This window comes from Mustela nivalis (assembly GCF_964662115.1).
Source record: "Mustela nivalis genome assembly, chromosome: 4".
Lineage (NCBI taxonomy): Eukaryota > Metazoa > Chordata > Mammalia > Carnivora > Mustelidae > Mustela > Mustela nivalis.
The window spans coordinates 106,700,673-106,724,185 of record NC_139023.1 but is presented as its reverse complement, the minus strand read 5'-3'; the positions used below and the strand labels follow the sequence as shown (position 1 = coordinate 106,724,185).

The 23,513-nt window shown below is 33.6% G+C and overlaps 1 protein-coding gene across 4 annotated transcripts in view; it reads right to left on the bottom strand.

Moving 5' to 3' along the window:
• The window catches only part of DNAJB14 (DnaJ heat shock protein family (Hsp40) member B14), a 48,395-nt gene that overhangs the window by 22,400 nt on the left and 2,482 nt on the right, over positions 1–23,513 (bottom strand). Inside the window, exons 2-4 of one of the 4 annotated variants that reach the window (XM_082729073.1) lie at positions 18,466–18,599; positions 8,402–8,573; positions 1,597–1,742 (exon numbers count right to left, since the gene is read on the bottom strand). In XM_082729073.1, the coding sequence (XP_082585199.1) occupies positions 1,597–1,742; positions 8,402–8,556 (301 nt within the window). In that variant the 5' untranslated portion in view covers positions 8,557–8,573; positions 18,466–18,599. Of the gene's footprint in view, positions 1–1,596; positions 1,743–3,201; positions 3,258–8,401; positions 8,574–15,631; positions 15,745–18,465; positions 18,600–23,513 lie in introns of those variants that run through there. The other 3 variants (XM_082729072.1, XM_082729074.1, XM_082729071.1) reach the window with 3 other exon arrangements.

Sequence of the window (23,513 nt, the reverse complement as noted above, 5' to 3'; positions counted from 1 at the left end):
ATAATGCCAAATGATTTAAATACAGGAGTCAGAGAAAGCAGTTTAACATTTTTAACATTAATGGAGAATACTGAAATTACATAGTGGATCACAAATATGCAAAAATTCACTACCTAAATGTTTTCCACTATTTAAAAACACCAACAATTTTAAATTAAATGATTTTAATTCATAATGTGAAAAAAATTTTTTAACTTTTGGGGAAACGTGCTAAAGTTGGTGTTTTTGAGTGAAGAAACATTTTCAGTACTTTCAACATGCCACTTTTAACTTAAGGAAACAAAAGAGAAGGTTCTCACTGTCACAGTGATATTTTACCTCCACCAGCACCAGTTTGGCAATTGCTTTAATTGAAACATATTAATAATTGCCTGAATATATTTTACTTGGCAACTTCCTTCAAAATATAAAACTGTTTTGGTGGAAACAATTTAAACAGTATTTTGTGAAAGACCAATGAAATCATCTATCCTTTAGAAGCATTTCATTTTATTTATTTTTTTCGAGAAAAAGAGTGCATGAGGTGCGGGGAATGACAGAGGGAGAGAGAGAATCTTAAGCAGGTTTCAGGCCCAGCATGGAGCCAGATGCAGAGCTACAACTCAGGACCCTGAAATCATGACCCAAGCTTAAGTCAAAAGTCAAACGCCCAACTGACTGAGCCACGTAGGGGCCTCAGGAGCATTTTAAAAATTAGCATTTCCTTCCTATTACTCCAAGACTCCAGCACTTCACTGAAAACATTGGATGTGGGCTCTATAAGTACCAAATTCAAAAGAAGGTACAATCACAATATAAGCATTTTCCAGTGAATTATAAGCTAACTATTATGAATAAATTGTATGTAATAAAATACAAAATTTTAAAAATAAAATAACATTTACTTACTAAATTGGCAAAAATCCCAAACCAACCCTGAAATAATATTAAGAAAGAAAATGAAGAAAAATGGAATAGGCAAAAGGAGAAAAACTAATCATTATTATTATTATTATTTTTTTAAGTAAGCTCTATACCCAGTGTGGGGCTTGAGCTCATGACACTGAGATCAAGAGCTGCATGCTCCAACTAGGCCAGCCAGGAGCCCAAAGAAACTAATTCTTAAAAACAAAACAAAACAAAAATCACATTAGTTAAAACCACATATAAGAAAATGCAAAAGTTGGCCAGTTATCAGAAATATAAGAACACAAGGCAGAAAATTCCAAGCGATTTTCCAATTCTAGACAGCCTTTATTACCCTAAAAACTTGCAAATCTGTATTTCTAGTTTCCTTTGGAAACAGATGGTAATATACAAGAAGCTTGTGTATAATCACCACACTATCAGTGTGTGGTAAACCAGAAAGCATGCATGATTATCTAGAAAAGTTACTTAGGACTTTGCCCAAACTGGCATTTTGCTTTTGTCGAGCCACATTGCATTTATTTGGCTCTTGGCATAACCAATTAATAGCAAAGTTTTAAAGGATTTTGAGGACCTTACTTATGCTGGCTTCTAAATGTACCAGTGTAAATGCAGAATTTAATATTTTAAAACACTGCAAAGTGGGTTCTAAAAAGAGCTTAGTAAAATTGCTTTAAAGGTTTACTTTACTTTTAAAAGCATCTGTTGCTCCAGGTGCATGGTTTTTGTCTGGATGAAACTTCAAAGCAAGCTTTCTATAAGCTTTTTTCAAATCTTCATCACCAGCATCTTTGGTAACTCCAAGTACTTCATAGTAATTTTTACATTTGTTTATGCTGTGAACAAAAGAGTGTGTTATAATGTAAATTTCAAAGAAGAACTTCATGTAATATGTCTAATTATTTATTTATTAGAATAGTAGAAAGAACTGTCTGTGGATTATTTTCTCAGTGCCAAATGATAGCTTATCCCATTAAAGGCTATTGCTTCAATCTCTTTTTTTTTCACAGACCATTCCTTTAACCTCTTTCCAGTCTAAGGAGAGTTGGCCATGAGAATGTCCTTGGTGCTTTTTATCACAACTACAGAAGTAAAGCAAAGCCCATAACAATCACGGATGAAGGACAGAGCACACACCAAAACTAAAATGAGAGGACAAGAACAATTTTACAGAATTTTTAAGTGCACAAAGAAATTCCAAAACTCTTCACAAGTATGTTATAGCTAAAGATCAATTAATATGAATTGCATTCCAAGATTTTTGCTGTCACAGAATGTAGACCTACCAAATATCAAAGCAATAGTTTAGTGCATGTAAAACAATTACAAATACCTTGTGGTTTAAATGTCAAGGCAAGTTAACTCAGCTCTGCTATACTAAAGAGAACTCATCTGTGTCTGTCTAAGAAAAAGAAAATCTCATAATAATATAGATCACAGGACTCAAAAATGGTTGTGAGACCCAATTTTCATTATGATTAGCATACTTCTGAAGGTTACTTACATAGCTAATTAAAGATGTTAATGGTTTAAGCCCAGAGTCTTTAAAGTATATTAAGGAAAAAAAATACTCTGAATGGAGCAGAGAATATTAATACTTCTAAATATTAATATTTTTAAAAACCTAATAATTTTCCTTCACTAAAATACAGTAATATTTTAAATATTTTCTGTGGAGTACTTTATGACTTTGGATGTGTTCCATGTGTGAGTAGCTTAAAGTAGTAACAGGTGAAAAGATCTAAGGCATAATTGTTCACAGACAGCTAAAGAATTGCAATGACTACAAGTTCTCAAAGGAAAGATACAAAACTGATCTTATTTTACTACTGAAACTATAAGCCATGATAGTGCTTGGTACAGGGTAGATTCTCAGTAAGTATTTCTGAAATAAATAAGCCTTAGCTCTCCTTTTACAATGAAAACATTCAACATTTGTCAAATGAACAAAGGTAAAAAGAAAAGACACGTTTAAGATACAGAAATTTTTTTATAGTCACCTATCAACAAAAGTCTTTTATGCAGTTTTTATGGTAGTAATAATTAAAATTATTTTTTTCTACTTTAGATATTTAATAAATACTAACAATCAACTTTATTTCATAAATGTGGTATTTCCTTTATTGAATCAACAATATTTATGGAGCACCAATTATGTCACAGTGCTCTGGGCACTTGAGATATATTAGTGAATAAAACAATGATTCCTGCCTTTGAAGAGACCCATTCTCCCAGATATGTTTAGAAACTATGTGATAGAGAAAAAGGGAAAGGGGACATTTATAGAACACCTACTGTGTGTCAGGCACAGGTCCACAATCACATATCCATGTTCCAATATCCATAAAGCTCTGAAAAATGAAAGTTATTCTATAATTTGACTGCAAAAACCTGACTTGAACTCTTTTAGAGGCAAAATTTGACCTGAAGGGACATGAAGTTCCTATAGAGTTTTCATTTATCCCATTTAAGTGTGAGTATTTCTACATGTTGCTGTAGAAATGTTACTATTAAGTAATGGGCTATTTGCCAGATGTTAAATGTTACTATGTTATGTATAATATACTCTCATTACCATTCTAAAATAGGAACAATTCTGAATTCCAAACTGTATCTGGTCTACAAAGACTTCACACAGAGAGTTGCAGAATCTTATTATGTTGATTATTTTATACAAACTGTCTCACTTATTCCTCATCAGGTAGATGTTGTTTCTATCTAACCAATGAGAAAATCCAGGCTGAAAATGGTTAAGGAAGTTGCCAAAAGTCCTATAACCAAGTAATAGATGGGAAATGAAATTTATTTCTTCAATAAAAATTTACAGATCATCTACTTTCTGCTAGACACTGTTTCAGATGCTAATGGTGAATAAGACAGTAAAAAAAAAAATCTCTGCTCACACTAAATTTACAATTGGGAGAGGGATGAGCAATGAGCAAATTATGTAAGTAAAATATAAAGTATATCACATGGTGATAAATATTTAGAAAAATCTAACATGACAAAGGAGATGAGAGAATGGATGGGGAGGCCAGCTACTCTAAATAGGATGGTTAGGAAAGGACTCACAAGTAAGAATTCAAACCTCAGTCTGTCTGACTTGAAAATCCTGCTATCTCAGAAATTAAAACAAGGAAAATGAGTCCTTCAGACATCAGAGTAACCCACCTCTTCCTTTCTGTTTGCTTTTCCAATCACTGTTTAAACAGACTACTCTCACAGGTATTTTCAAATGTTGGTTTTGGTGCCTAAAACATGCCTTCTCTGCCTCCCTTCTTATTTAGTTTCTACAATTTCTTCAGACCTCAACTTAGTCTTTCCTTTCCTCAAGAACTCCAATTCCTCAAAACTAGGTTTGATGTTCCTTTTCTATCCCCCTCAAAAACCTCTGGAGGTGAGCCCTCTCCCAGCAATTACCACAGTGTACTGCAGCTACCTTTTCTGACTAGTCTTCTCTTGTAGACTACAGGTCTCCTGAAAGCAAGGATTATGTTTTGTTCACCATATGTGTTGAATGGATGGATGACGAATGGACAGATGGATGAATAGGTCCAAATATACGGGCAGAAATGGTTAGGATCTAAAAGCCAAAGGTGGTAAATGCTATAATAAAAATGAAGTTGGCACAAACATCAATTTGGAATAGAGGAGAACATAGGAGAAGAGGAGAAGGAATAGAGTAGAGTTGTGAATACAACAGATAATATCTGAATGCAGAAAACAAAAGGAAGTGATAAACAAAACACTAAACGATTCTAGTCACTATTACTTGGTTTACATGCATAAGATGATTTATTATAACCAGATTAACCCTCCAAAAATTGTTCTGTAGAGACTTCCTAAGCATAAAAGTCTAGGCAATAGAAAAAGGCAGCCCAAGAGAGGACTGCTGGATAGTGTAGGGAAATTAGGTTGGAATTCACAATCCTCTAGAGATGGGTCATAAAGCTAAGAATTGTCACAAAGATGGGAGTCGGCTTCTTCCTCTCCCTCTGTCTACCCCCCATGCTCTCTCAAATAAATAAAATCTTTAAAAAAAGAAAAGAATTGTCAAAAGAGAAAAAAGGTAGGAAGACAATTATTTCACTAATTCATAAGTGTAGCTAGTTTTACCATATCCTCCCTGCACTGAGTTTTTCATCATATATTAGAAGACAGATTTTTTGAGAGGCTAGCAGAGGTATAAAGTTGAAATCACCAATGCACCAGCTGAAGACCACAATATATTTCAAGTAATGCTCCAGATACATTTACCTAATTTTTCACAACTGAATGAAAAATTACCATTCATATATTTATTTTAATTCATATTTCTATTTATCATTCCTTTACCAATTAACTGCACTTGTCATACTTTCTACAGTTCACTCCTTACTCAAAGAGTCAAATCTTCTTCTCCATCTTCACCAAAGAATTTTTAAAAAAGAGATAAAGAAATGAAAAAGAGGTAACCTATTACCTACTCTGGAAGGAAATAATGTACATTCAGGCCAGAAAGACTAACTGCAAGCTCAGAAATGGAGAAGTACATCTAGCTCAGACCCTATGTCTTCTTTTATGTGCACGAATGCATACTGGGTAGGGCAGGAAGGTCCTCTTTCAATTCTTTTTTGCATGTTAGAGCTGATCATTTAAATAGACTCCAAATTTAATTGGTGTTCAGGGAAATACTTATTTATTCCTGAGACAAAGGATTATTTATTTCATAAGTCTAGCAAAATGATTTCTTTTCATTTTAAGAACTACAGCTTAAAGCAAACCCTAATCAAATCCCCACAATTCAAATGACATAATAATTGTACAGAAGTGTTCCTAATTGATAAACAGAATGATGACCCTGTTAATGCTTTTACAATGATCTTATAAGTTTTTAAAACAAAAGATGGGGTTTTTTTCAATGACAAATTAAAAACTTCAAATTAGATCCAGGATACTTCTCAATAATTTTTCAATACATTTCAACTCAAAAACAGTGTTTAGTTACACAGAACATTATCTTTACAAAGTCATACACTTTTTCTTCAGTCCTACTGTAAACTAGCTCTAACTTATGCAATGGATGCAGTATTATTGCATGACTTCTCCCATTGAGCCAAATTGTCACTGAGCAACTTGTTTGCATAATCCTGCTAACATAAGATCACATGGCTTTCTTCAGAAAAAAATCCCCTGTGTATAGGTAAAACAAAAAACAAAACCATACAGCATCTAAGTGTTTGCTGGTGATCTGTTACCTCACTTAAGCAACACTTATGAAGGCTTATATAATGAGTAAATGTTACATAACTCAGCTAAGCAACTCATATAAGTTATCAACTGAAGTTACTCTGAATAACTCAGGGATTCTATTAAAGAATGTTCCAATCACATTTAGTCCTCAAAAGAAAAAAAAAAAAAAACTGCATTTAATAAAAAGGGATAAGAAAATTATTGACCAGAGAAACAATTTCTAACACAGCTGTACTACTAAGCTAATACTTATACCCAGTAAGAATTCATGGTCTGATATTTGGCTGGTCCTCAGTGCTAACAGGCAATCCTTCCATTCCCTTTGCCTTTCCCCTCTGGAAATTTCCCACACTTTTACAACTCTCTTCCGGCTTCTTTCATCTCTTCTCTTGGATGATAACCTCATCTCTAGTTTCACAGGAATATAGAAGCCAACAGACAGAAACTCCCTCAACTTCTTCTTTTGATCTTTCCAAATCTGGCCATATACAAACTGTATCTGTACCCACCATCATCTTTCACTATTCCATTCTCAAGATATCCTGCCTAAATATTCCAAGAGACCGTAAAATGAAGCACTGTTCTTTCTTCATTATTTCTACCATACGTTGAACCACTCTTCTTTTCATTTCAAGGGGAGAGTAGAGGAAACAAAGAAAAAAGATTTTTAAAAAATAGCACCAAATTTAGGGGATACTATTCTCCAAAATTTCCAACTCTTTTCTTTGGTGATATTTCAAAATATAAAAGTAGTTCTTTGTCTTTTCTTTAATCACAAAATGATTCTAAACAGAAATCACATACAATACAATTAACTTTATCTAGGTCTTTCATTAAGAACATACTCTCCCAGCAGAAGTAAATTTTAGAAGAAAATATAATTTGTTTTCAAATAGATGTGGTTTCCTAGAACACATTTTAGCACACCATTTAATTAAAGCTTTTTCTTGAAGAAATTCAAAAGGAAGTGTCCATTTTTTCATTCACTTATCTCACATATTCAGACAACTCTCACCCAACACTAGTTATAAAAGTAGTTAGCAAAATTAACTTATATCCCAAAAGTGCTTCGCTACCATTCATGCAAATCAAATACCCTTTAAGCATGGCTTCACCATGATTAGGAAGTATTTTTTCTTTTCTTTTTTCAACCAAACACCAACATCTGTGGCCATACTCAGATAAAATGTTACAATCAAACTTTAGCATCTAAATATGCAGGGGAAAAAGAAAAATGTAAATACATTGATATTTGATTAAAATGACTTCAATTCTAAATTATGGTCAGAAAAAAAAAGAATGAACTAAAAAGCAATGGAGAAAAAAGGATGAGGAGAAAAAGGAAATAAGATCAGAAGGAAAATAGGTAAGAAAACAAAGAGAAAAACAATCTAGTTTTAGCTGCTTTTCACTTGAGCTAGTTTACTGTACTACAATTCATTCTCCATGTGAATTATCTGATTAATCATTGTTTAGAGTCCTTCAATCTTACACTTCAGTTTCCCTGGAGAGCAACATCAGTACAATATCAATACAGCTTCCCTAAGCTGTAGCAGAAAACAAAACAGCATTTTCTGTTGCGTTTCACACCGAAAGGTTCATTTTATTTCCAGAAAATCTTTTCTTAATTCTAAGATCAGTCACATCAGATCCCCAAAACCCAGTTCACAATTTTCTAACTCTACCTAGTTCTTTGACTTTAAGTAGAGTGTAACATGAGGTAAAACTAAAAACACAGAGGCAGAATAATGACAATAAGAAAAATATTAAAAGAAGAACACATTAGTTTGTTTGCATATATATGTATATGTATATATATATATTTATATATATATGATGGCCTTAAATAGAAAAAAATTGTGCTACATTAATACTTAAGTAGGAATCTGAAAATGCTGTTGCTATTTGTCCTCAATTTTCCTTTCATATGAAATTCTCCTACTTTCCTGTATACAAAGACAAAACAATTCTTTCCCTCTTTTATTAGTTATCTAAATATCATACCGCAGCAGAAAATTGAAACAATATTTCCCCAAGGAAAAAAATATCTGGAAGGAACTTTTGCCTTATAGTTACTTTAAAAGATGAAACCTTCCATAGAGTTGGTACTTTATAGACTGATTTCATAAATAACATAAATTATAAGATACCCAGAGTCCAATTCTTCCACTAAATTATAGTTCACACATTTTTTAGGTATTAAAATATCAAAAAGTATATTAGTATCAACTATAGGTGAGATATAAGTCATATTTATCCCTACCTGAGAACTCCATCTATTTGGTCTTTGGTGTAGCCCTTTCCACTTTCACTGCTACCAGATGTGCTGTCCTTTGTACAGTTAGGCTTGTTTTGATCACCACAACTTGATGGTTTTCGGCAGTGAGGGTTATTTCCAGCAGTGCTTCCATTTTTCATAATTATTTCCAATAGTGCTGTAGAAACATCATGTACATATACATGATCTTGAGAACAAAGTTATAAAGCTGAAAAATTAAGAATCATGTACTCCAAAAGTATTCACCAGATTTTTTAAGATAAAATATATTTCCTTATATGACTGTTTACAGACCACTAATCACCATTTAGAAATAGAATATTAAGGAATTAAACTTAATAACTCAAAATTGTTATCATTTAATTCCTTATGACACAATTTCGTTTGTCTTATCATGGTGAAACTACAGAATTCCAAAGACAGGAGACAGTCACTAAAGAAGCCAATGAGAGATTAACTATAAAGAAACAGAAATTAGACTTTCTATTTATTTCTCAACAATATGGCAGCTAAAAGGCATGGTAACAATACCTTCAAAAAGCGCAGAAAGAGTAACTGTCAACTTGAATTCTGTACTTATTTTCTAGAAGCTGCTCAAAATTAAAAACATTTCCAAGAAACAAAAATGGATAAAATTCACCATTAAGATCTCACTAAAGGATACTGTATTATATATACGTTTTGGGCAGAAGGAAAATGCTTCCAAGATAGGTGAAAATGTAAAAGGGAATGGTGAGCAAATACTGTGGTAAATATATGAATAAATCTAAACAGAGTCTATAAAACAATAGTATTGTTATATCTAGGATTTGCTTTAAAATACTGGAAGAGCATAAAAGAAAGCGGAGAGAAAATATATATGAAATAAGATTGGCCATATATATTCACAAAGGTTAAAGATGAGAGAGCAATAGGAATTGAAGACACTATTGTCCTTCCTGTTGTGTATGCTTGAAACTTTCCATAAGTTAAAACTGAACATAAGAGGGGCCTGGGTGGCTTAGTCAGTTAAGCATCTGGCTTCAGCTCATATCATGATCTCAGGGTCCTGGGATCAAGTCCCAAATCAGGCTCCCTGCTCAACAGGGAGTCTACTTCTCCCTCTTCCTCTCCCTCTATTCACACACACATCCTCACTCTCTCTCTCAAATAAATAAATAAAATCTTTTAAAAAATGTTTAAGAAAAACTTAAATATAAAAAAAAAAGAACTAAAAGAAGAAACAGAAACCCACCTTGGTGGTAGAAGATTTTAGCACATTTCAACTGAACACAATTTATCACAATTCAATGTCAGTTATTAACTAACACTGGGTCGATGAAAAAAATCACTAGGATACAAAAGATATAAATGTCTAATTTATCAAGCTTGATCTAAGAGATAAAACATTATACCTAACAACGGGTGAATATTCATTCTTTACAGACACACAAGGAATAAAAACACTGACTACATTATAGCTAGACCATAATGTTATTCTCTTTGAATTTCTAAGTAGTCATATATTCCACAATCATATGAGCACAATGCATTTAAATAAGAAATCAATTTAAAAACTTAAGTTGAAAGATCACAAATGGGTTAGAACAAAATTAAGACAATTTGTATACCAAAGAAATAATTGTAATAGAAATGAAAATTAAATCGAACAAAAATGAAGATAGATCCCTTTGTCACACGATATACCAAAAAGAGCAACAACAACCACAATAACAAAAAACCATATTACACATCTAAGTGTGTGTATGAAGAAAACACAGAAGTAAAGAAAAACTTTCTTCCTAGAAGAAAATATAGGAATATATCTTTGTGACCTTGAGTCAGGCAAAACATTTTTAGATAAAAGTACAGGTGACAAAGAAAAATAGAGAAACTAGACCTCACCAAAATTAAAAACTCTGTCCCCTCCAAGAATATTACCAATAAAGTAAAAAGACAATCCATAGAAAGAGAGAACATATTTAAGAAATCATACATCTGAAAAAGACATATACCTAAGAGAAATAAAAACACACATCTACACAAAAACTGGTTAACAAATGTTCATAGCAGCATTGTTCATACTAGAAAAACATTGGAAAGAATCCAAATGTTCATCAGTTGATGAACAGATAAAATGTGATATGTCCATACAATGGAATATTATCAACAATAAAAAGAAAGGAAGTACTAAGGAAACAATCAACAAAAACTAAAAGGCAGCCTATGGAACAGGAGTAGATATTTGCAAACATATCTGATAAAGGGTTAGTATCCCAAATCTATAAAAAACTTGTCAACTCAACAACCAAAAGACAGATAATCCAGTTAAGAAATGGGAAGAAGACATGAATAGACATTTATCCAAAGAAACCTTTTAAAGAAGACATTTTTTCCAAAGAAGATATACAAATGGCTAACAGACACATGAAAAGATACTCAGCTTCACTCATCATCAGGGAAATAAAAATCAAAACCATGATGAGATACCACCTCATACCTCTCAGAATGGCTAAAATCAACAACACAAGAAACAACAGGTGTTGTTGAGGATGCAGAGAAAGGGAACCATTTTGCACTCTTGATAGGAATGCAAACTGGTGCAGCCATTCTGGAAAACAGTTTGGAGGTTCTTCAAAAAGTTAAAAATAGAAACTCTACAGTCTAGCAATTACACTATTAGGTATTTACCCAAATGATACAAAAATACAGATTCAAAGTGATATATACACCCTGGTGTTTATATTTATAGCAGCATTATCAACAATAGCCAAAATATGGTAAGAGCCCAAATGTCCATCAACTGATGAATGATAAAGAAGATGTGGTGTGTATACACACACACACACACACACACACACACACACACAGGCTGGAATATTACTCAGCCATCAAAAAGAATGAAATCTTGCCATATGCAACAACATGGTGCAACATGGAGTAAGAGTGTATTCTGCTAGTGAAATAAGTCAGAGAAAGATAAATACCATATGATTTCACTTATACATAGAATTTAAGAAACAAAACCCAAGAACATATGGGAGGGGAAGGAAAAAAAGAGAGGGAAACAATCCATAAGACTCTTAATGATAGAGAACAAATGGAGGGTTGATGGAGGTAGGAGGTAGGTGGGTAGGGTGATGGGTGATGGGTGGGGTGATGGCTAGATGGGTGATGCGTATTAAGGAGGGCACTTGTTACAAGCACTAGGTGTTACATTAAGTGTTGAACCACCAAATTCCATTCTTAAAACCAATATTGCATTGTGTATTAACTAACTAGAATTTCAATACAGATTTGGGTGAAAGGGCATGCCTGGGTGGTTCAGTTAAGTGTCTGCCTTTGGCTCAAGTCATGATCCCAGGGTCCTGGGATCAAGCCCTGCATTGGACACCCTGCTCAGCGAGGAGTCTGATTCGCCCTCTACCCCTCCCCCACTTGTACACATTCTCTTTTTCTGAAATAAATAAAATCTTTGGGGAAAAAATGAAGTACTGATATATGCTACAACATAAATGAATTTGAAAACATGCTCAGTAAAAAAAAAAAAAAGTCACAAATATTGTATGACTCTATTAATATGAAATGTATAAAGCAAGCAAATGTAGAGAGAAGAAAGTATTATTAGTCCTTGCCAGGGCTAGTGGGGAGGAAAAGGAGGAATTTGGGACAAATGAGGATTAACTGCTAATGAGTATAGGGTTCTTTTTGAGGTGAAGAAAATGTTCTAAAATTGTTTGCTGCAATGGTTGCACAACTGTGAATGTACTAAAACCCAATGAATGGTATACTTTATTTTTTAAGATCTGATTTATTTGTTTGACAGAGAGAGAGAGAGACAGCAAGAGAAGGAATACAAGCAGGGGGAGAGGAAGAAAGAGAAGCAGGCTTCCTGCTGAGCAAAGAGCCCAATGTGGGGCTCGATGCCAGGACCCTGGGAACATAACCTGGCCAAAGGCAGATGCTTAACGACCGAGCCACCCAGGTGCCCCTGAATGGTGTACTTTAAATGAATGAATTATACATATGTGAACTGAATCTCAATAAGGCTGTTTTATATATATATATATATATATATATATATATATACACACACACACACACACACACGTGCACACACACACATATATGTATATATATTAAAGATCTTAGCAGTGCTGGCAAATTTGTAAACATATAGTTGTTTATTATTTATATCATAATAAAAGTTTATATATGTGTATACATATATAAGTATGTGTGTATATTTCTTTCTACCATCTAGCTAATGCATTCAAGAGGTCACCAAAGACATAAGAAATTGTTTTTATAATATCTAGTTGCAGATGACACAGAAAGGCTCTTAGACCACAACCTATTAGTTATTAATAAAATAATATATGTTATATAGTTAATTTTTAACTATAGTTTAATTTGTATTTAATGCCCTCATAATGTTAACCCTGAGAGCAGAAGACAACATGGTCTAGAGGTTACAAAATCCTCAAAAATTTTGTTGAAGAATTCTGGGAAGAAGGATGTGACACAGCAACTAAAATTTTAAATCTCTGCTAATTGCCTTATAAAATCTTGGCAATTAGATAGTAAAATCCAAACCCCATGCACAAAATCCCCAAATACCAGAAGGTATGGATGAACTAATAGTTATGAGATCTATGTGGGTTTTATCACCTGTGTGGGAAGAAGTAGAGCACAGTAACAGGGCATTTGCTGGTCCACAGAACAAAAGAACTCCAAAATAACCAACAGGGACTTTCTATATTACAACATAACAGGAAAAACTGAGAAAAGTATGTAAAAAAAAAAAGAGTGAGTTTTGCTCATTACCATAGCAAGTGAGTGACAGGGTCCACAATAAACTCTCAAGGGTTCGATAGAAACTCTAGGCACTATAAACACTCAAAACTCCCATCCAGAACAAAGCCATACAAACAGGACCTAAACTGAATAGGACAGGGGTAGAAGAAATAAACTCCAGATTAAGTGAGGAAGGAGAAAAGAGAGAGAACTTACATAGCAAGGTGACATATTTTCAAACATTACCCCAAAACTGGAGAAGGATCTCTGTGTATTTAGAAAGGCTAATTAATGTTACATAAAAATGAGTATAAAAAATTAGTAAAAGAAAATGGTAGAACTGATATCTGATACAAAGTTATTGTGAGAAAAAGAGTGAATAGGAATAAAATAAATCTCTGAAGACAATGATTACATACCACAAAGACTTACATACTGCAAACAAAACAGGTAAATGTTATAAGTAACTACTTCAAAACAAGTTGAAAAGACTTTAAAAAATTATACATAATATGAAAGTATACCATAAATTTGAACTGGAAAAAACCCTAGAATTATTCATTTAGAGCTTAGATGATAAAACTCAAGAAACAATAAGAAATAAAAGAAAAACAAATTCAAAAAAGAAGACTAAACTAGATGAAATAAGGAATTAATAAACTACAGATAATTTTGTGTAAGCAAAAGAGAATATTAAAAGGAGGAAAAATTTTTAAATTAAAAAAATGAAAAAGACAAAAAATGAGAAAAAGAAATGGCAAATACTGAAAATAGACTACCCAACATACATATAACAGGAGTCCTAAAAAAGAAAAATAAGGGAATAAAACCAATAAAACAATAACTGGAGAAAACTTTTCTGATAAAAACATCTAAAATCATATAACGAAGGGGCAAATCACATACCTAAGAATACTGACACAAAATAACCAACACCAAAATATAGTCCAGTAAAATTAACCAAGCATCTAGGCAAAATGACAAAACAATTTATAAGTGAAAGAAGATTAGATTGTCATCAAACTCTGCTTGTAAGTAGTATTTGCAGAAAACAATGGAATAACATATTTAGATATCCAAGCAAAGAAAATTTCAGCCAAGTATTTTGTACGCACCAATTAACGTCAAGCACTAAGCCCTAAATGAACAGTTTTCAGCATTCCAGAACTTAGGAGCATAGTTTCCATAAGCCCTTCCTAGAAATCTACTAGAGAAAAAGCTTTAAGAATCCAAAATAATTAAAAATAACATTGATATACGAACTGATGGTGAGAACTAAATGTATAGTGACCTACAGAGATAAGACTAAATGACAAAAGAAAGAGCATATAGTATATAATAACAATATGCTCTGACACTGTAAACAGATTTAAATATTTTTAAAATGATGAGCTTCCTCTGGCTTGTCTTTTTTTTTTTTAGGTTATCTGTTTTTTTTTTTAATTTTTTATTTTTTATAAACATATATTTTTATCTCCAGGGGTACAGGTCTGTGAATCGCCAGGTTTACACACTTCACAGCACTCACCAAAGCACATACCCTCCCCAATGTCCATAACCCCACCCCCTTCTCCCAAACCCCCTCCCCCCAGCAACCCTCAGTTTGTTTTGTGAGATTAAGAGTCACTTATGGCTTATCTCCCTCCCAATCCCATCTTGTTTCATTTATTCTTCTCCTACCCACTTAAGCCCCCATGTTGCATCACCACTTCCTCATATCAGGGAGATCATATGATAGTTGTCTTTCTCTGCTTGACTTATTTCGCCAAGCATGATACGCTCTAGTTCCATCCATGTTGTCGCAAATGGCAATATTTCATTTCTTTTGATGGCTGCATAGTATTCCATTGCTTGTCTTTTACTTGAAAAAACAAATTATTGGTCTTCTCTTCCCTTTCCTTCTCTCCCTTTTGCAGCTGACGTTTGAATGAAGGAAGCTTATTGGAACCAAAAGGGGAGTTATAGCCAACAACATGGCTGAGAATGGCATTACAAATATGGAAACAGAAGGCTAGAATGAACTCTGGTGGAGGTTTGTGAGTGTTGCACAGATATCAAAATTGATAAAGATTAAATTACTATAAATGTGTGTATGTCCATAAACAAACACATGTAACACACAGAAATACATACACATACAAATACAAACATACATTCACACGTACATATATTTCTTAGCTCCAATGACTGAGACGGCCCAAAGGCAATGACAATCCTGTAGCAAGAAGCCTACCTAGTGTGTGTATCTTAGTTTCCAAGGACCATTGATCACTGAAAAGAATAGGAACTCCTTGGAGAAACAGCTGATTCCCAGGACAATAAAATAGTGAACCTGAAAATCTTTTTGTGCCAGAAAGGAAGGAAGCTCAAAGAGTGATAAAGATAAGTCAAAAAGACAAAGGAGGCGTGCCTGAGTGGCTCAGTTGGTTAAGTGCCTGCCTTTGGCTCAGGTCCCGATCCCGGAGTCCTGGGATCGTACCCCACGGTGGGCTTCCTGCTCTGCAGGAGCCTGCTTCTCCCTCTTCCAGCTGCTCCCCCTGTTTGTGTTCTCTCTCTGTCAAATAAATAAATAAAATCTTAAAAAAAAAAAAAAAAGACAAAGGAGTCAGCTGGAAGGGACTCCTGACTAAATCTGAGGCAATATGAGCAACAAAATTAAAAGTGATAGCAATAGGGGTACCTGGGTGGCTCAGCTGGTTGCGTGTCTGACTCTTGGTTTTCGCTCAGGTCATGATTTCATGAGTCGTCAGACTGAGCCCCACATCGGCTCCATGGTCAGTGGGGAGTCTACTTGAGATTCTCTCCCTCTCCCTCAACCCCTCCTTCCACTCACCCACCTGCTCACTCTCTCTCAAATAAATAAATCTTTTTTAAAAAATGCTAGTAATAGATTAAACAGGAATCCATGAATCCAAACTAATAAAGTTGAATGCAACTACTAAATAGTAGAAGGAATTACAGAATTAGAAAACCACCATTTGACAACCATTAGAAATTTATTCATAAAAGAATTATTGATGAACTCTAAAAGGAGTTGGGTAAAGTTTGTTGGGGAACAGGACATTTATACAGTTTCAAGTATTTCCCCATAAAATATTTATTAATTACAAAGGGGAAACAAAGTAAGTTCAGAATGGAGAAACCTGACAACAAGCAACTCAAACAAACAAATGATCAAAATAAGCATCAATCAATAAAGACCATATCACTCCTGATATTCTATACTAAGAAAACAACATCACTTCTTATGTATTCCTGCCAAAAACTCATATGAAGAAATGTCAAACCCAAATTGAGGGAAATTTTACAAAATAACTGGCCTGTACCCACCAAAGGTCAAGGGAGAAAAGAGATAAGATGCTACCTGGAGAATAAAACATGTCAAATAAATGCAGTGTGTCTTTTTTGCTATCAAAGACATAATTGGGAAGATGGACAGAATTTAAATGAGGTACATGCATTAGTTTCATTAATTTAACAGTTATACTGTGGTTATGTAAGAGTGTCCCTGTCTTAGGAAATATATACTGAATTATTGAGGGCTAACAGGACCTCTTGTCTACAACTTACTCTTAACTGGTTCAGGAAAAAATATAGTAAGAACAAATTGTGCATGTATGCGTAGGACAGGGGAGACAGCAAGAAAGGACAGAGGAAGGGCATGATAAAGCAAATATAGTAAAATTTTATCAAATAGAAAAAGCCTGAGTTAGATACACAAGGGAAGTCTATACTTTTCTTGTGACTTTTATAGAAATTTTAAATTATTTCAAATTAAATAAAAAAACTTGAAATGGGGAGGGCAAATGGGGAGAGTATATGCCAAAAATTTTAACTTTTCAATAAATGCATTAGGGGAGTGGTATTAGTTGCATGGATTCCTGTTTAATCTATTGCTTTGCTTTGGGGATTTTGACAGAATCTGCATTTAATTTAAAAAAACTCTGAAACTATTATGTAAGTATATGGTGTGGCAGAAAGCAAAAAAATAATCATGACATATTCTATCATTTACTATGGCCTTGAGAACCAGCATTACTACTGTGGAAGGAAGGAAACAGAAATACAAACTAGGAAAAAAAAAGAAATATAAACTAGAGAAATTTAATACCCCAAAGTGCTTAATATGAATGAGAAGTAAAAGTATAAACTCATAAACTATTTTAGATTCAGAAGAAAAAAGTTATTTCTTAGTCTGTACACTAAAAAAGCCCATAAATAATGAACAATCTAGTAGCTACAGCATCCTTACTGCCAGACTGCAATGTTGAAACACCATTTTCTATTAATAGAAACTTACTGTAGATATGACTGATTCCAGATCTATCACAGAATATGTACAAGAGGAGCCTGAAACATTCTGTTACACCAAACAGGAGGTTAACTATTTAAGATTATTGGGACTCTGTGTGTACTTAGGAGCTAAATGTAAAGGGGCTCCATACTGGCCAAAGACCCCAAAAATAATACCAGTTGACCCTGAACAACCCAGCAGTTAGGGGCACCAATCCACATACAATTAAAAATACCCATATAACTTTTGGCTCAGTAAAAGCCTAATTACTAATAGCCTACTACTTACTGACCGGAAGGAAGCTTAACAATGACATAAATACTTGATTAACACATATATTGTCTATCATATGTATTATATACTATAGTTTTACAATAAAATAAGAGAAAAATAAGAAAATTATAAGAAAAACACACTTATAGAACTGTACTGTATTTAGAAAAAAAAAAATCTGATTAGTGGATCCATACAGTTCAAACCCATGTTGTTCAAGGGTCAATTATACTAATTAGTTGCTTTTGTAGAAAAACAGGGAACGAACTCCTTTTCTTGAAAATTGATAAAAGCAACCAAGCACTTGTCTTTCCTGTTTGAACTGTACTATTATATAACCCAAAGACAGGAAAGGGGAACTATCTCTTTATAGAAGTAGTTCAGCTAATAAATGAAGAATTTTTTAAAAACTTGTGGAACCAGATATGAAAATGGTTTTGTGTGTTTAGTATTTACAGGTAGACACAAAATCCCTATGCATGCAATTTAGAAGTTATCTGTGCATTCCCTTTCATTCTTAGCACAAAAATACTCCTCCAGTGTTTGTTTTGGACATCTTCCAGGTTAATAGCTAGATGCTGAATATTGCTGAAGCAGGATCACTGTTGTTTTATATTTTCAACATGTTTATGATTGTGAAAATTTGTCTACAATTTCATGCATAGGGGCTCTGCTTAACAATGACTACATGTGTACATGTACTCACACCAAATACTCTTTGACTCCAAAGAGTGAAAATTTGGACAAGTTCCATTACCTCTGGGTCTCAATATCCAGTTTTGTCATCTTAAAAATGGAATCAGCAAGGCTTTCTTTATTAACAATTTCTGGAACCAATCCCTGAGAAGGTAATATGATTCAGTTCAAATACTGCCAGAATTTAGAACACATTGGATTTTTCTGTATTAGCTACCATGAGATCTCATTTGCAAATAATGTGCAGTAGTACAAACATTAATAGGGCGAATATAGTACTTATAAACCAGACTACATTTATCTTTGGTTTTTAAAATTACACAGTATCATTTTATGCCTTCACCTTCCACACCTATTGCTTTGCTTTGGGGATTTTGACAGAATCTACATTTAATTTAAAAATACTCCATATTGGGGCACCTGGGTGGCTCAGTCATTAAGCGTCTGCCTTAGGCTCAGGTCATGATCCCAGTGGCCTGGATCAAGCCCTACACTGGGCTCCCTGCTCTGTGGGAAGCCTGCTTCTCTCTCCTCCCACTTCCCCAGCCTAATCTCCTCTCTTGATGTCTCTTTCTCTCTGTCAAATAAATAAATAAAATCTTAAAAAAAAAAAAAAAAGAATACTCCATATTAGGGACTAGTGAAAAAGTAAATACAATATTAAAAATGTTTATATGAATCATCCAAAAGTGAAGAACCAAGGTCTGTCTTTATTTCTTGTTTCTATTGCACACCTGTTAGATAGAATGTCCCCTATTAGCTAAACTAAAATAGGATGCATAATTTGAAAAACAAATGGATGTTTTCCTCCTCTTCACAAACCAGAAACAGCTTTTATTTGTGCAATTACAAAAGTAATGTTTCTCAGCTCATTAAAAAAGACACAACAAAGTAAAAATCACTTATAAATCCCACACAAGAAAATCACTCACCATTTTGGTATATTTGACTTTAGTTACTCTAGTTAACTGTCGAGTTTTTTATGTATGCTTAAACAAAATTAGAATAATCTATATGTGTTGATAGCTTAGCTTTATTTAATTCATAAAACATCATGCATTTAAGTTTTTAGCAAAATATCGGTCCATGTCACTATTTATTTATTTATTATTCAGGATTACTGCAATAGGGGAGTAATCAGGTTTAACTTCAAATTCAGCAAAGACAGCTGGGGATTTATGGCCAATGAGCAGGGTGAGGGAATCAGTGGATGGAGAATTATTGAGGCACATTATTATTTTTAATAGGTGCATAGTATCTGAATGCAATGTAATTTATTTAACAATTCTCACTGATGAACACTTACACTCTTTCCACATTTTGCTAGTGACAATTTTTACATATATATTTGCATACTTACCTGATTATTGAAAAGCTTCATTTGTGAATATATTAGCATGTTAAGCCACATAGCTATAAGATTTTCATTTAATTATTTAGCAAATCATCTTTATTGAAGGGAATAAAGTTATATAAACAGGTGTCATTTCAGAAAATACAAGCTTATATATGCCAAAGCAAATACTGTCAGATACCAGGGGAGTAAAAAGGATAATTAAGACTAAAATGGTTTGTGATGGCAAGACTTTTTAATCTAGGAGAAGTACGGCTATATGCACGAGGAATAAATGCAGCAAAAGAGGGAGAACCACATGTTAACTAAGCATGGAATGAGTAGTTGAATCTAAATGGAGAAAAATCCTAACTTAAAGCAATTATTTTGTGCTCAAACAGGTATCTAAAAATGACAGAAAATAAATATTATACTGTTGACCCAAAGGCAGTACACCCAAATACTTTTGGCTTAGTAATAATGCATGACATTCTTACAGCACTTAATACAAAACTCTTATAATAGTCTTGTGAAAATTATAGATGAGATAACTAAGTTTCAAGAAAGGAAAGGAGAATCACAGGAATTAAGTCATTATTATGTCTAGCAGATATGTCATACTTCATTTCTATAGAATGTATGCTCTAGAAGGACAAGAACTTTGTCTTACTGTTCACTGACTCCCGGGATAACCACAAAGAAGTGTGGATTCAGTAAATGTGTGTTGAATAAAGGTATCCCCATTTTAGAGATGAGAAAATTGAAGCTCCAAAAAATAGTTACATATGCAAGGTCACACAACTATTAAATTAAGGTTCAAAACCAAATTCAGTCTTCTTTCTTTAACTATAATGTCTGAAACAGTTTGGCTATTAGCTGAAATTTGGAGATCATTTATAACACTTAACTCAATATTATCTAAGTAACTGTTCTGAATGTATAATTTGTACTCGTCACTAAATTTTAATTAAGTCAGAAATAGAAAGAAAATGGAATTGCCTTAAAAGGACTAGGTTAGCTAATACTCCAGATGTGTAATGACAGTTTGAAAAGCTTTAATTTACTATTTGAAGTGAGGCAAAAGAGGGATAGAACTCTGAATTTTTTATTAGATTTAAATTTTGAAATAACTTAATTAAAAAAAAGGAAAATTCTATACATATATCTCCCATATGAGGGAAAAAAAATAGAGGACTATTTTAAGTGCTATTGTGCAGACGGATGCTGCAAATTACACATGAGTTATCCATTCATTAAAGCAGACACAGGATAGCCTTTTTTGAAGTTGTAGGCCACAATTTAGTTCAAGTTACTAAGAATTCTTGAAAACAATCAAAATGCTTTTCTTCAAAAAAAAAAAAAAAAAAACACCAAACAACGAAAATATCTATACTAATTGGCCCCAATGAGTATAAAACAGTAAAGTTAATACTAAGTAAATAGCAATGTAAAGCATTAAAACAGTGAGATTGTATCCTTCTGTGAAAGTCCAAAACATATCAATAATTCAATAAATATACAGTTTAAGAAAATAAAATGTAGTTTACTTTTCTGCTTGCTGACATTATTTTTCCAGAATATATAGTAGCTAGTCATACATATCAATCCTTTTGAACATAAACCAAACTCCTAGTATGAAAATATTTGAATATTTGTAAAATTCAGTTCTCTTAGAAGTCCACTGAAATGATCCATAAAATAATATCCTCAACTAAAAACATAGAAAGCAATAATGTCCTAATCCATTTTAAGACCAAGGTTTTCCCTAAGGAAAACTCTTGCCAACTTTTTAAAGTGTTTTATCAATCCAAATGCTCACCTGGCAAAAATAAAATGTAAAGAAGATAAAAATTCTTGAGTTTGGTTAGAATTTACTCTCACGTTTTCCCATTCACCGATTAAGAATAATGAAAGTCAATAAGCAATGTCTTCTTTTGCCTATCTTAGTAGGAAAATACATCCATAGGAACCTTCAGTCAAAACCCTGAGTTATAAGAATTTGGAAGTAATCTAGAAGAATAGGAAAGTTTCAGAATAGGAGAAGAATAGAGAAATTCAGCGATAAAATTTAAAAATTTCATTTTAACCAATAGCTTCAATTTCTTTCTACACTAAATATTTTCTTAGGACTTAAACAAATGTTCTAGATCTTTCCCTCCCCTAAATCCTTAAATTATTTCATTAAACATCTTCTGAGAACATTCTGTGTAAAACACACTTTGCTAAGCATTTGAGCATAACTTTATTTCAGCTAATGCTCACCTCAGCCCTGTGATAAAATCTTCATTTCACACATAACATTTCACCCTTCACAACTCACACAAAAAATGACTTAGAGATGTTAAGTAACTTGTCCCTGGTTATAAAACTGTTAGAGGCAAAGTCTCCATCTGAACTAAGATTTTCTGACCACACCACAACTGTACCCTACCACTTTACTTGGTAATCACAGAACTGTCTTTGCAAGACATTGTACTATTAATTTTCAGTTATTTTTCTTAATTTTTTTCTATGTTCATGTCTTTAAGAGCAACAACTGTATTGTGCTTTGATATCTTACAGTATCCTTTAGCAGACTGATTCAAATTGTTTATATGATAGGGATGCCTGGCTGGTTCAGTTCATAAGCACAGGACTCTTGATCTCGGGTTGTGAGTTCAAGCTATGTTGGGCATAGAGCTTAGTTAAGAAAAAAACCACTGAGGGGCGCCTGGGTGGCTCAGTGGGTTAAAGCCTCTGCCTTTGGCTCAGGTCATGATCCTGGCGGCCTGGGATCGAGCCCCGCTTCAGGGAGCCTGCTTCCACCTCTCTCTCCGTCTGCCTGCCTCTCTGCCTACTTGTGATCTCTGCCTGTTAAATAAATAAATAAAATCTTTAAAAGAAAGAAAGAAAGAAAGAAAGAAAGAAAGAAGAAAAAAAAAACACTGAAAGAATAAAATTTCTCAATGAATCATTAAGCAAACAACAAATTGTTTATATAAGAATAACAAGCCACAAGTTTAAAGCTTCTCAGAGCCTCACATTTGTTAAATAGAAATGATACCCCCAAAACTGAGTGCTTACTGTTAAATGCATTCCATGTATTAAGTCCTTTAACTCTTACAATAGCCCCATGATATCAGTACATTACAGTCCCATTTTGCAGATGAAAGAACCAGAGGTTATGCCCAAGATTAAGGTTACAGCTAGAAAGTGGAGAAGATAGGATTCAAAAGCCAAAGTATTCCATCTGTTAAAACTGTCCCTCTAGTACTAGATAATGGCTAAAATGAAATCATGTATTCATACAGTATGCAAATTTTAACTCTGCACAATGGTTTCTCAAATATAACACCAAAAACACAGGCTTAAAAGCAGACAAATGAAACTACATGAAGCTTAACAACTTCTGTACATCAAGGACACAACCAGCAGAATGAAAGACTTCCTACAGAATGGGTGAAAAAATGTGCAAATCATATATCTGATAAGGGCTTTATATTCAAAATATATAAAGGACTCCTACAACTCAACCACAAAACAAATAATCCAATTAAAAAATGGGTAAGGGTGGGGACGCCTGGGTAGCTCAGTTGGTTGGACGACTACCTTCGGCTCAGGTCATGATCCTGGAGTCCCGGGATCGAGTCCCGCATCGGACTCCCAGCTCCACGGGGAGTCTGCTTCTCCCTCTGACCTTCTCCTCGCTCATGCTCTCTCTGTCTCTCTCTCTCAAGTAAATAAAT